The 15,187-nt window shown below is 37.5% G+C and overlaps 1 protein-coding gene across 1 annotated transcript in view; it reads right to left on the reverse strand.

Annotated features, from left to right (window-relative positions):
* The window catches only part of LOC128735827 (protein unc-79 homolog), a 55,483-nt gene extending 40,985 nt beyond the window's left edge, over positions 1–14,498 (reverse strand). The window contains exons 1-10 of the mRNA XM_053830312.1: positions 14,444–14,498; positions 14,263–14,382; positions 8,367–8,699; positions 7,796–8,304; positions 6,635–7,724; positions 6,433–6,575; positions 2,527–2,655; positions 2,293–2,388; positions 2,099–2,234; positions 1,825–1,872 (exon numbers count right to left, since the gene is read on the reverse strand). Of these exons, the coding sequence (XP_053686287.1) occupies positions 1,825–1,872; positions 2,099–2,234; positions 2,293–2,388; positions 2,527–2,655; positions 6,433–6,575; positions 6,635–7,724; positions 7,796–8,304; positions 8,367–8,699; positions 14,263–14,382; positions 14,444–14,498 (2,659 nt within the window). The remainder of the gene's footprint in view (positions 1–1,824; positions 1,873–2,098; positions 2,235–2,292; positions 2,389–2,526; positions 2,656–6,432; positions 6,576–6,634; positions 7,725–7,795; positions 8,305–8,366; positions 8,700–14,262; positions 14,383–14,443) is intronic.
* Positions 14,499–15,187: the final 689 nt, after the last annotated feature.

Below are 15,187 nucleotides of genomic sequence, written 5' to 3' on the forward strand. Positions count from 1 at the left end.
ATTCATTCGTAAACATAAGGCTAATGTTATATCCTGACCCGATTTAGCTAGCTGTCACTGCTGTAAAGTGGTGCTAGAGTGGTATGCAGCTAATGACGTTAATTTTAGTGCCAAAAGAGATGAACTCTCCAAATTGTCCGGAGTTTCGACTCATTGAAAAATTTTGGGCAATTGTTAAACAACGACTTCGGCGAAGCAGGAGGACAGTCGACTGTGCTAAAGAAATGCGATCAAAGTGGAAGAAACATGCCGACTCAGTTGCATCATCAACTGTGCAGGGTATGATGAGTTCTATTAAGAAAAAAGTTCGAGATTTGATCAGAACCAGAGAAATGCAATAATGTAACACTGTGAAACTTAAAGCTGAATAAAAATACGGCGATCCAGTCATTTATGGGTGGTTCTGCGACACTCCGGTCCCGAGGTAAAGATTGTTCTATGCGTCCAAAATTAGTTTTAGCCAGGCTTTAATTCAGTTCATTTTGCTCTCAAGAACATGAACCCAATGAACTGCTCTGAGCTGCGTCCAATAAGGTTTTGCAAGGTGACGTCACGAATGAACCGGAATGAACGCAATTCACCCACTTGACATCCACTCGTGGTTTGTTTACTATTTGTTAGGCGAACGCGTTATGCATAAATTGGAGTTAAATGTTATAAAGGCGTATTCAGCAGTGTCGCCATCCAAACTACTCGGAATGGCAGTTTTTGTGTTTTCTAACTTGCCGTTAAGGCCTTAAGCAATATTCAGTTTCAACATGTTAACCCATGTTCCAAGTCCATGTAAACAAACCACTGATAGACGTCAAAGAAGTGAGGTTATGCTCGCCCGTGCAGAACCTTATTGAAACCTTTACGGCCATGATGTAGCGGGAATTCAGAAATAGTCAGAAAGTTAAAAAATACAAAGGACATGCTAAGAAAGTGGAAAAAATGACAAAATGGACCAGATCGACTGTACAAACTCTTATGCACGGTGTTAAGCGCAAGTGTCGAGTATTCGATGACCATATTATACCAAACGACCTCTAATGATTGATATCATTTGTAAATTAAACTTAATACATGTATAAAACTGCCCTTTAAATTTGAAATTGATCCGATAAATACAAGAGATAGTAAATGATAGTAAATTTTCTGTGTTGCAATTATTGCGTATTCACCCTTTATGCAGCAGTATTGTTAAGATCTGAGAGAGAGGAGCCAGCTGGGAATGTTTTTGTTCACTGAACTGTCAGCGCGACCGGGTATGAACTGTCACTGTAAACCAGACTAACTTGATGGAATAAAACAGGGGAAGTATCTATTGGCGACAAAATTTCAAACTACTCACAAACCCGGTATACTGACTTGATTTAAATGGTACTATTCGAATTGTATGCATGAAAAATAAGCAGAAGAAAAAAAGGAAAACAATAAATCTGTCATTGAGATGGCTTCTCTCTCACAGGTTAAGATAATGGAAGATTGATTAAACTATCCGAATGAAAGCAAGCTGTGATCATTCTTAAATTCTACTCTGAAACTTTACATGGCAGATAAACTAGGGCAGACTACATCTGTGGGAAGTAGTTTAATTTATTGCATGTGAACATATGTGCTACGTGAAATTATGAAAAAGCGATGTGAAAAAACTCTATTTAAAACAACTAGCAATTTTCAGTCTAATAATGCAAACTGTAACTGTTTGTAACTGCAAAGCAAATTATGCAACTTTCAGCAATCTGTGCTTCTTCAATATAATGCAAAGATAACTAATATAAAAGCATTTCCAATGCTAGCAATTTTGCAATGATTCCTGGAAAATGTTTATTGTGCAATCACCTGCCATAATTATAATTTTCCCAACGTCATCTAGGAGAGAAGGTACAACTATTGTTTCAACAACAGGCAATTTTTGTGGTGTAATACATAGTTTAGGAAGATGAAATTGATAGATGAAAATAAGAGAAAATTGTGATTAAATATATCATAAAATGCTGTTGCGTGATAGGTATTAGACAAATGGAAACTATTTTGTTTAAGATTTAATGATTCAACTACCGTGTTGAATGGCTCTGAGTTTATAAAGTAGTCAATTGAATTTAAATAGTCTTACCTAGAGGCCCGAGAGGTATAGGCAAGGGAGCCATTGAAAGTGATACGTCCCGATCACGGTTTTTACTGTCTTTTTCCGACTCCGGTGGACTTTTTCTAGATGGTTTTTCATCCTCAATAATTTCAAGCAGTGGGGGCTAGAAAAAAATCAACTTTACTTGGTATATATAACAAATTACATTTTTCGCAATTCACATCTGGCGGTCGAACTGGATTTAATGGTGCTAAATATTGTACTAGTTTCGTAGAAAGCTGATGCCACATTACCGATGCTTCACAATATCCACATTCCTGTTTAAAGAAAATAAAACGGTTATCATACTACTCGGTTTCATATCATTCGAATATACAGGACAAACAATAATACATGAGAAAAGCTCGTCGACGTCTGATTCGATATCAATAAACAGGCCCCAAGCTCTTATTTACCTTCGACGAACATATATGATTTCCCAATCCAACTTTTGCAGCTGTGACCATGCATTTCAGCAAACGACAAACGCTTTCAGATACTGTTGTGTAAATCCCACTGTGTTGTTCTATGTCTTGCAACTCCATCTGTAAATGAAAAACAAAATATGTTGTATTTTATATTCTAATTTCACGCAAATTAATTAGGTCCTTCAGGTCATTACATATATAAACATAACATAAAGTTTGAGTGCTTCCGCTGTTGGGCAACTGAAGGAGAAGGTAAAGAAAAAATGAGATTAAAAAAACAAATATTTAAATGTTTTAAATGTTTTCACCTCAAGTTTAAAAAGTGTTATTCTAACGAATGCGAAAACATTTGCAATCAAAACTAAATTTGAAATTACTTTTACGGTGTGCGAAGAATAGAGCCTCCCTTTCAAATTGGCTTTAAAAATCGGGGGCCAAAAAAGTTGGTTGAAACTGACTAAAACGTTTGTAACTACAGTCAATTGTCCGAGGGCTTATATTATAGTTATATTATCTTTATATAACGAACTCTAACTCTAAGGGCCCAAAACAGAAAAGAAAGTTTGAACAACGCATTGATCAAAAAGTGGCAAGGTCATTACAAATATTTTATAAGTTTTTGTCCTTCTGCTGTTGGGCAACTGAAGGGAGGGTGGCGCAAAACAATGAGATTTTTAGAAGCAAAAATAATTAACGATTTAAGCGTTTCTACTTCAAGTTTGATTATTAAAACATCTAGGTATTGTTGCTTTTCTGTATGGCCGGACAGGCCTCTATGCCCGGTCACTGGCGATTTCTCGAAAACAAGCAATGATAAAAGTATTTGAAAAGAATGGCACAATAGTACTTTAATGGTACTATTGTCCTATTCGTTCCAAATAATTTTATCATTGCTATCGCTAGTGTCTGAAATCGCTAGTGTCTCGGCATAGAGGCCTGTCCGGCCATACAGGACTTCCCCCTGTACACTTTATTATTTTCAATGTAAAAACCCACCAAACGAGAGAAAAAATGTTGACTCGTTTCCTACAAAATGTTTTTTTTTTGTTTTTGGTTTTTTTGGGGGGTTGACAAAAACTTTAGAAATAATTTGCAATGGTCTAAATTCGATTTGGGCCCTCTTTTGCAAGGTTTTCGCACGGAAACCGAAAACGCAAACAAAAACAGATCATAAATAAAGTTGAGGTAGATAAAGCGGCAGGTACAGATGGGATTTCCCCAGCTCAGACTCAAAATGGAGAATCAGCGCTAATTTCATCTCTGACCAAGATTTTTAAGGCAAGTCTGATACTAAATCATATTTCGTCTACGTGGAGAATGTTAAAAGTTGTATTCATACCAAAAGTAGGAAAACGTGACAAATCACTTCCAAAAGCCAATTAGTTTATCATCACTCATCAGTATTGTTGAAAACTATGGAAAAAGTATTATATAAATACATGATTAGATATCATTATCGAAACACCAGTTTGCCTACCAAGCTGGTAAATCTACAATCACATCGCTACACACGCTCGTGACTTTCATTGAAAGAAACCGCATTAGGTGCGTTTCTAGATTTCGAAGGGGCCTTTGATAATGACCCATTCCTGCGTTACAGGACACTATCCCTACTATGCAGCTCGGTTCCTGTTTCGTCAAATCCCTGGCATTCTAGTGGAAAATAAAGTATTCTTTAAACAAATTTACAAGGTATTTGCCAAAAAACTGGTGAAACAGGAGGCGATTCACACGGTAACAATGCTCCATAATGCTATACAATTCTGTGATGGAAATCGTATGAAAATCAGTCGTCATCATTTTGAATGATTGCATATAAACTAAGGTGCGATTTAATAAGCTTTGTGTACAATTTAGATTTTATTTAGTGGGCATAATAATATACGATTTGTGGTTTGCTGGGTGATGATCTTCTGAGAAGCTTAGAGGCAAAAGGTTTGGAAGTTGTGGGTTTTGCTGATGATGAGTTCGAGGAAAATTCGACGACCTGATATCGGATAGAATGCAGAGGGCGTTAAACTTTACATTGCCTTGGTGTAATGAAGGCCTGGGCATCAATCCGACAAAAACAAGAATTGTTCCTTTCACTAGAAAGAAGAAACTGAAGCTACAGTCTCTACAACTTAGGGAAGAAGAAATTAAATGAACCGTCTCAGTTAAATATCTGGGAGTTATCCTAGACACTATCTTGGAACGCACACTTAGATTCAATAATTAGCAAGGTAAACACTGCCCTATGTTCTAAAATGGTAAGAAAAACATAGGGCCTCAAACCAAAAATGGTGTTGTGGGTCTATATCGCCATTGTGAGAGCTAGGATAGCATATGCTTCGTTGGTATGGTGGCCAATAACTAAGAAGGCCACAGCTATTCAAAAGTTGAACAAACTTCAACGATTAGCATGTATGGCCATAACTGGAGCAATGAAACGTATGCCTTTAAAGGTTCTAGAGGCTATCCTCCACTTGCTACCCCTGAATCAACATGTTCAGTTAGAAGCTAAGAAAAGCGCCCTAACACTTAAACAATTGAAAACATTACTCGACGGAGATAAAACCAGTCATTTGAGTATCCTGAATTTTTAGCCTGTTGCTGTGCAGTGATTGGATGGAAGCTAGAACCAACTGTGACATCCCGTGTATGGGACGTGTAAACGAACCCTCTCATTCGGTATGGTATGGGGAGGACCAAGTGTCCGCAGTGATTCAATCAAATTCTATACCGACGGGTCAAAATGGGAGTCAAAATAGGTGCTGGAGTGTACGGCTCCAGAACAAGAATGCCTGTAGCTATCGGAGACTGGCCAACAGTCTTTCAGGCAGAAATAGCTGCTATGTAAAAACGTCCTTTTTAAAAGGAAATACAGACATGCTAATACCTGCATTTTCTCTGACAGCCAAGCGGCACAAAAAGTTCCTAAAGCGTTTAAGTGCTCCTTAAAACTTGTCTGGGATTGCATTTACTTCTTACGGCAACTAAGCCAAGTGAACTCGGTAAATTTATACTGGGTTCCTGGTCATTGCGGTATAGAGGGGAATGAACTTGCAGACGAACTAGCCAGATGTGGCTTTAACTCTCCATTCACGGGTCCAGATCCATTCTGAGGAATCTCTGACTGTGTGCTGAAGGGTATGCTGAAACAATGGGAAAGCCGAACAGTCATGGCCAATTGGATAGCCGTATAATCGCACAAACAATAAAAAAAAATTATAACGCCAAGTATTAAGGTTACTCAAAAGTTGCTGAGTCTCCATAAAAGGGATCTCAGCACGCTTACCGGTTTTGTGGCAAGACATTGTCCGAGTAAATATCATCTTCAAAATCTCGATTTCGTACAAGATGATATTTGTCACCTGTGTAATGCCGAGAGCGAAACCTCGGAACACTTGCTCTGCAATTGTGGAGTACAAATAGGACAAAAAGCAAAGCAAAGCCATGTGTATAAAGGTCCTGTTAAGAGCTTGTCCCTTCTTTAGCGACAGACTTCGCAGCCGGCTGTTAGAGTACATGACAGTTACAGAGCTAGTGCAACAATCCTACTGACTCCATCTAGCAGTACCGTCTAGCCGAGATCCGAACATACGACGACTGGCTTGTTAGACCAGCATCGTACCTCGAAACTAACTGGGCGGTGTTAAAAAAATCAATATTATTCGAAATTATTGAATTTGCTTTAATTTAAGAAACAACAATCATATTGTACTCGAATTTTTCATCTTCGTGTAATTTTGGAGTCAAAACAATTTGCTTTTGGCGCTAGAGACATTAAAGCGTTCATATATTACTAGCACTAGAAGAAAATTGTTGTCTCTCCAAAACTGGCTATCTTCAATGATTAATTATTCCCAAAGCTGTAATTTACAACATTACTATTATTATCTATTAAATACGAACCTGCTTCAGCAATATATCAAGCATAAGGATACAGCATGTCAAATTATGTTCCGCGTCTGTAGAAAATTCGGTGTGTCTCGAAATAGGTGCTTCATCATCCGAAATGGCAGATGTATTACCGGAGTCGTCTTCTTTAACCGGAGCTGAAAGTTGTAGAGTTTGACATCATTATAAGATTCATTGCACTATACTAAACGCTTACAAATCGAACTTCGGCGTGTGGTGGATCCCTCTTTTTCTTTAGCTATCTTACTCGCACTGCCACCTTTGCCATCTCTATCTTTATGGAAATCAGACTGCATGCCATGTTTCATGATTCGAACGCCATCGCCAAACATTGAGAAGAGCTGCTGTAGAGGAATCAAGATTTCTAGCTTGGTAAGGTTTTGCAACCAATGTAACGCTTGTTGTTGTACTTTGGCTGTCGTTTTTTCGAACCGAATCGTAACAAAACTGTACATAGCTTCCGCGTTAAGTCCTAGAGGGGACATAACTGGGTCCAATATTTTGCTGAGCACTATTTTCAATTCGGGTAATTCTTTTTCTGGAACATCATTAGTAATTGCTTCCATCCAGTGTGGCATGACAGTGTCCCAGATCTGCTGTGTAATGGTTTCATACGGAATCAAACAAATCAAGCGTTGCAATCCTTCCTTCAAATGTGATGTTCTAGAAGCCAACGTGTCCCAGTGGCCACCAACTCTGGCATACTCGGGTGGATGGGGCAGAAGGCAATCAATGAATTCTTTATAATGACTTGCGCAGACGTCTTTCAGCCACCCACATACATGATCATGTTTTAATTTTTCCAATGTACTCTCTACTTCACTGTCACAGGAATACGCGGTAACATGAAACCAATGAAATAGCATAGATAGCAGGCGACCGAGAATTTCAACTGGAGTATCTGCAGTGGGCTTACATCTGCCTACTAAAAGCCATATACCATAGCGGCCCAATAGCTGACGATCTTCTAGAGTAAGCGTATCTTGAGTACCATTGGTTGTATTCATTTTCGCGTCATTAGACAACTCTCGTCCGAAATCCAAATTCAAAGGCTTAGCTTCTCTTAGTAGGCTTATAACTGCTTCAACCATGTATGTTTGCATTTCTGCGTCCATCATCATCATTGGTGGGAGACTGCGATGAACAATGTGATCAATACCACGTCTACTGTTGTGCCGATTTCCGTGACATTGTGAGCAATATCTAATTGGATGATTGCCATTGTAGCTGGCACATTCACTCGAGAAACATATAGACACCGCGGACTTATCAGTAGATCTACAATTCTATTAACGATGTGAAAAATAGAAATATGTATAATAATAACAATTAAAGGAAAACATGTCACATCAATTACCTTGTTTTCGCAAATCATGGAAACCTGCTGCATAGGATGTAAAATATCACCAAATGAAAGATCGGGATGATCCCTATGTATTTCATTAGCACATTCGATACATAAATAAAGTGGGGGAGGAGAGTCGACCGCATATAATATGCTAATGCAATGATTGTAGCACACTTTCACGGCCTCCGCGTTACCCGCATTGGGGCATGATTCACGTTGGCAAACGAACGGGATTAGGTTATTGGTAAATTTGCACAACAATCCTTTACGATCAAATAAGTTCGGATCAAATGCGGGCCAATAATAGAACAGAAGTTTGGCAGCTGAAGCTCTACTGGCTGACGTTCCGTAAGCAATTACGCAAAGCAAATCTTTTACAACATTGTGTTTCAATCTCATCAGAGACTCCAATAGTTGACAATGATGGGCTGGGTTGTTCGAATACTGAAACACAAGCATGATGACTGCTGACACTGATTGGCAAGCATGACATTCTTGGTCATCGTCGCTTTGACGAGCTGTAAGAAATAATTTAGTTAATGTATTGTAACGAAATAGTCGAGTGCCTTCCGGGGCGTACTTATCGTAAATGGTAATATATAATAGCACAGATAGTTTATTATATCTTGATGTAGCGATGGTGGTAAAACCGAAATGCAAGATGCAGTAAGATACGGTAAATTGTCGATCAGATCTTTATCCAGAAAGGGCAAGATGCACCCAAGACTTTGTAGAAAAGCTTTTCCAAACAAGCTTAGCCCGTTTTGAATATTGGAAGCGACATCCAAAAGCATAGTGAGAGCATTGTATAGATTTTGATATTCAAGGTTCGGATAGCTGGACATCCTAGCTTGATCAAGCGATGGATCTTTGATCATTTCCAGTGGCGAGCATGGTACATCCTTTAAGACAGCTGAAATGGATTAAATGGTAGGTTGAGTTTATTCAATTGATGTGCCTGTGTCTTATTTTTAATTTCAATTTTACAATCACAATTTTCAATTTTTGAGATGGCATTTTTTGGCAAATTAACTTTTAGTTTATACAAATGTATTTTTTTCATTTTAGGAATTTGGTTTTAGTTATTTCAGTATTTTTTATGATAATTCATGAGATTTTCTAAAAATCAACCATAGATTATTTTTTATGTCTTTTGTTTTCGAGTTATATCTTATTTTATAAAAAAAAAAAACAAAATAAAGTGAGCCCTTTCCAAAAGTTAGTCCGGACAAATTTTAATAAAATAAGCCACTCACCCAGCTTGTATTTAATTCTAAAATGGCCATGCCAACCAGCTAGTATAGTTGGTGTAATGCCTGTCATTTAACCCTGTATAAATAGTTGCCAGTGGCAACTATTTTGTCACCAACGAAAAATATTTATTTTGCTTCTATAATTATATTGATGTTATAATAGACGCAAAACAAATACTTTTCGTTGGAGACAATATAATTGCCACTGCCTTATAAAGGGTAAACAAAATCGATATTTTGCCAGTAAACTTCAAAGGAAATTTTCTAATTCTTACAAACATAGCTTATTTTTAAAGTTTATTATTTATAAACCAGTTCGGAAAGACTTACTTACTTTTGGAAATTTTTTATATTGTTTTGCTGGTTTGTGATAATAATTCATGATAATAATTTGTGTTGTTTTTGAGTTATAGCCTAAAAATTCACGAGTGGTTTTCGTGAACATTTTTCTATTTGGAAAATTCAAACATATCTCGTGAGCAGACATTTGTTCATGCAAATACAAATAACTTTTATTAGCGCTCTTTAAAAAATGGTAAGGGTATGCGGGGCAAGACCGCCCGCCTAAGCAAAACCACATGTATAAAAAAAAGTTGTAGCTCAATTTCTAATTTATCTGCTTTAAATGAACAATTGATCTATTACCTACATATAAAAAATAAAAACATAAATATCTGTAATGATTTTCTATTTTTTATTGCGATTTGGAAACACGTCCAAAAAATAGAGTATTTTTTCCAAGCGGGGTGAAACACGCCCACTAACGGGGTAAAACCGCCATAGCGTATAACTTTAACAATATTCAACCGATTTGAATGAAACTGGTGGCATTGGATTCATGAATTTATCTAATTTAAACAAATTGAATCAGTTTGCTATCAAACAATACATAGTTCCCCGAGATTCGCAAGTTCGAAAGAGTGTCCGGCAACCACTCGTATTGGAAGAATATCAGTAATATAGGTACCAACAGTCTTGAAATTGATACCGTGTAGTTTCCTTAGACAACAAGATGGATCGGGTTAGGCATCCTGGAGTCAATCTTTAAGGACTAGAGAGGATCTAAGATAAAATATAACAATATGGGTATTAAAGTTCCTGGAATTGATCCGGTAGGTCATTTTTTGACCTTTCAAATTGTTCTGATTGATAAAGCAGATACATATTACTTTTCCATTGCTAAGATAATTTGCTATATTTTCATAAAAAATATGTTTATTCCATGTTATTGGTTCCAAGAGGGAGGAATTATTAAAAAAAAGCTATATCCTAGAAAACAAGATAATGTCCATAGCGCCCGCAGGGAAAATTGGCGATTTAGATTTTTCTAAACAGTCCACCAGCTATAAACTAAGCACATTTAAATTGTTTTATGTAAATCTGAGATCCTTTGGTCCAAACTATGCAATTATTTTAAAAATCTCCTTATCGCACTAGCATTATACACGACGGTCTTGCGCCGTTCGTTGTGGGCGGTTTTACCCCCAAATGACCGATTTGCACATTTCACTATTTATTTCAACAAAACTGCATGAACAGTTACCTAATTTAGGTACTGTCGGATGAAGACAGGATCAGAGAAGCGATGTGGGTTGGATTTACTGAAAGTTTTAACGTTTTGAAGAAAATAAACCCTAAGTTCTGCGGGAACAAAGTTATAAAAAACGAAACGATTATAACGAAAAATCTATTTTTATTTATTTCTCCGATAGTTTATACGATATTGCTGTACAAGGTATTGTAAAATATTGCGTACGCATTCAGTAATATGACTGTCATCAACATTTAACACCAATTTGAGCAAGGCCCTGTAAAACCATGGTGGGCGGTTTTACCCCGGCGGGCGTTGTTACCCCGTTTACCCTTATCTGAAAAAAATTTTGCAAAAGTTTTCACGACGGTGGAAAATTCCAAAGTAAAGTTAGAAAAACTGTGCACTACCTCTTTGAAATAATATATTTTTATAGGAATTTTTATAGGACTGAATAGGAAGTAGCGGGCGCTTATGTCTGTACTCTTGCCTGTATTAGTTTTATTTTCACTACAGTCAGTAACATCTAAATGGGTAAACAATTATCTTAGAGTTTTACCCACTTTGATGTAAGTTTCATGCATACTTCAATCGGAAAGCGCTGAAATTATGGAAGACATTTCATTTTAAAAGGTTTTCCACCGAGTTGAATCACCTCACTTCAAATTTCATTAACAATTTCTACACGCTTGACCTGCTTGATAAACAAGAGTAATTTCTATTATAACGAAAAAATCTGTTTCCATAATTCTTTTTAGTTATGTATATAAATTTTCCAAATCAGTAAAGTTTATTTTAATGAAAAAATATCAAGATCTGTAATTGTCTTATAAAAATTTGTGCCAATTTCTAGAAGACTTCGCTAGTTATCATGTTTGCCAATATTGGTCCTATCGGTAACCAATATAGCACTTATGCGTGTTATTAACGAAACGGTTTGTATTCTTAATGTACAAAGTGAAAGGTAATATACAAAGGTTTGGAGAAACAACAGCAGATGAAGAAATTTCTATACTTCAAAAGTATTTTCCAATCTTTGGTCTGATATTCACATGACTAATATCTGCCGTCGTCAATTGAAACAGCCACCAACTTTAACTGAAGCTTGCTTGAAACGTTCTGTTCAACAAATGAAGCAAGTCACATCATGCATGAAGCGAAGGTAAGAGGAAGTCAGTCTCATTTATTTGTTTCGACGATGCCGGGCCCTGCAAGTGACACAAGACTGTCGGGACTTCTCAGCCGTTATCGACGTCAGCTCCTATCCAAGCGCTAACGTTGATTCGGACCACTACCCAGTGATGGTTAAAATGCGCCCAAAACTCTCCGTTGTGAACAACATTCGGTACCGACGCCAGCCTCGATTAGGTCTCGCACGGACCTAATCCGGACGCATCCAGACGTTGCCGCAAACTACGTGAACTCACTCAAAGCTGCGCTGCCGGAAGAGGACGAGCTGGATGTAGCCCCGCTCGAGGACTGATGGAACTCCACAAACAGAAAAAGATGCAGCGAAACCAAATCTTTCGGAAGAAAACTCGCTATCTGGAAGAGCAGGAATATGCAGAGTTGGAGCGGCTGCTTCGCTCTCGGGAAACGTGAAAGTTCTACCAGAAACTGAACGGATCCTGCAAAGGTTTTGTGCCGCGACTCGAAATGTGCCGGGTAAGAATGGCAGTAGTTTGACGGACGATCGTGAGGTGCCCGATAGGTGGAAGCAGCACTACTGGCGCCCAGGTAGAGAACCATGGCGGTAGAGAAAGCGATTTCGACGGTGCAACAAATGGGAGCGAGGTGAAGTTAAGAAGGCCATCATGCAGCTAAATAACAGTAAATCAGCTGGAAAAGATGGCATCGGAGCTTGTTAAAATGGGACCAAAAAAGGTGGCCGTTCGTATGCACCGGCTAATTGTTAAAATTTGGGATGTGGAACAGGTACCGGATGAGTGGAAAGATGGGGTTATCTGTCCGATGTACAAAAAGGGCGACAGGTTGACCTGTGAGAACTATCGAGCGATCACCGTTCTCAATGCCACCTACAAAGTGCCGTCCCAAATCATTTTTCACTGACTGTCACCAATTGCGAACAGTTTTGTTGAAACTTATCTAGCCGGTTTCGTCAAAGGCCGGTCTACAACGGATCAAATATTTACACTGCGGTAGATCCTCCAAAAGGGCCGTGAATACAGAGTTCCCACGCACCATTTGTTCGTTGACTTCAAAGCCGCATATGAAACTTCCCCAGGATGCTTATCAAACCGATTCAATCTACGATGGATGCTAGCTTTAGATGCTTGGGTCGAAAAATTTTGAAGGTTGGTGTTTGGTTTGAACTAAAATTTAAGTACTCTTCAAAATTGTTGTATTAATTTTTAATAATATGGAAAAATTAACACTGATCTCTTCAGTTTTGTTTATTTTATCTATTTGTCCAGATATATGGGCTTGCCCGTCAACTAATTTAAAATTAATATAATTGGCCTCTTAAAAATAGCCTCAAAAGTTTTTGCTTTATAGTGTCCAATGACATATTAAGATTAATTACATTTCTAAAGTTATTCATGAGCATCATGTATCGATAAGCTGGCGTATTACGGGCATAATTAGGTCGTCGATTGTCTAAGGTGAAGAGCCTAGGTCTCCTACCTAATCACATTTCCATCTAAGGTATAATCGAATCCAACTGGGCTCGAACAACGGGTAAACGGTATTGTAGAACATTTTTCGTGATTGATTTGTAGTTTGCATCTACAACAGAATTGCCAAAAAACTTGCCGGTCACTTTGGAGCATTAAGCAATCCTCCCTTTTTCTAACTGGATAAAAAATCTTCACATCGTCCGCGTAAATTAATATAAAAGCATTGTTGATTACGGTGGGCAGCTCACTCATTAGTAGGTTTGATATTACAGAGAGAAATTCGGCCAAGTATCGACGAGCGCGGAATGAGTTGACCACGATCCTGAGGAGGAAAAAGCGCCAGAAGGAGGACAGATTCGTGAGCATCTGGAACAACTATTCCGGGCTAATGACACGACCTGTATTTGTTACTTGTACTCCAGGGGGAGCCCTTTAATAATATTTTCATAGACCTGGACATAAACTTTTTATCAAATATTTTGCTCGTATTGATATTGCACGGTAAAGCTACGATATATCAGTAGTAACAAAACATTAAATTGTGTTATATTTTTACTGCGCGTATTTAATGACTCGAGCAAAGTATGAAGAGAAAACCAATATTTATGTTAGTATATCAACTGATATTTTTTAGTGGTTCATTAAAAAAATATTAATTGTGCTGTCTTTAGAAATTAGGTTGAGAATAGGTGCGAGATTCATATTTCGAATCTGCAATCTAAATATCGTTGTAAACCAGAGTAATCCGAATAGAGCTTTCCTATGCTAGATTTGAGGAGAATGACTCTCATTCGGTTCGTTTACATTTGTAGATAAAACCCATCCAACAATCAAGTCCAAATAATTTCTTTTTTGTTTTAATTATATCCCAATTCAGATATATTTTACCATTGCAATGATGTTTCTTTTTCAACTAGCTAAACTTAACAACAAGTACTCAATCAAAGTAACAACATAAAAATTGAGGCAGTAAAGGTCGAGCAGTAAACCATAAACTGTTATGACTTTGATGTCTCATTGTTTCTAGGTCACACACATCAATGGTATACTTACTAAGTAAAGTCTGCGAGAAATATTTTATGGTATTTCCAATATCAGACCCCGAAGGTGCAGGAATTTGATTACTCAGAAGGCGTACATGATACTCGTGTAAGCAGCGCAATTTGGCTTGAACTGAAAAAAGGCATAAAAATTATTGCAATGGTGGTGTTTAAAAATAGTCAGGCAATCTTACAAGCGGCTCCTCGAGTGCCCATATTTACGAGCTGAACCCTAAAACTTCCCGTCATTTGTTCAATGTATCGTTAATTAACTAATTTCATACACTACAATCACTCTGTGGTTGTTTTCTGGACATACATATGACTGAACAATTAATATCCAAAGGTCTAACAAAGATTTTACACATTCCGAAACAACGTACATACGTTTTTAATCACATTTCTTGCATATCAAATCTTCCATATTACAGTTAGTTGTATTTTTATATATGAAACACGAGGAAACAGCTGGTAATTCCTAAGTAAAATAAATTTTCTTCAAGAGTGGTAACTTCCAACTTCCAAAATGGAAGATGAGATGAAAAATCAATATTTCATGGCATGTATCGGTATGCATTTATTCTCCGTTGATGGAAAATATTCTGTTAGAGAGGGTGGCAATAGCAGAGATGCAAAATTACAACACATGCCGGTCGAATCAGCTGTCTGCTGAGTTTGCGCCTTTCAATCGTTTACATTATATTGTAAGTAAGCGAAGCACGTGATATGAACAGTATTGGTTTGCATCCTTTAGTAAAACATAACGGTAAATTGTTTGTTTGGGTGTAACTTCTATATGGTTAGATGCTCTTATCTTAAGGCTCAAGTAATCATCATTAAATTTTTGGATATCGAAAACTTTTCTATGCCTCTGTGTATTCTCTCGGTTTCTGTGTCATCGTTTGGCGAATAAAATAAAAAAACATAAATATTCTGTT

Source organism: Sabethes cyaneus, chromosome 2 (assembly GCF_943734655.1).
Source record: "Sabethes cyaneus chromosome 2, idSabCyanKW18_F2, whole genome shotgun sequence".
Taxonomy (NCBI): Eukaryota; Metazoa; Arthropoda; class Insecta; order Diptera; family Culicidae; genus Sabethes; species Sabethes cyaneus.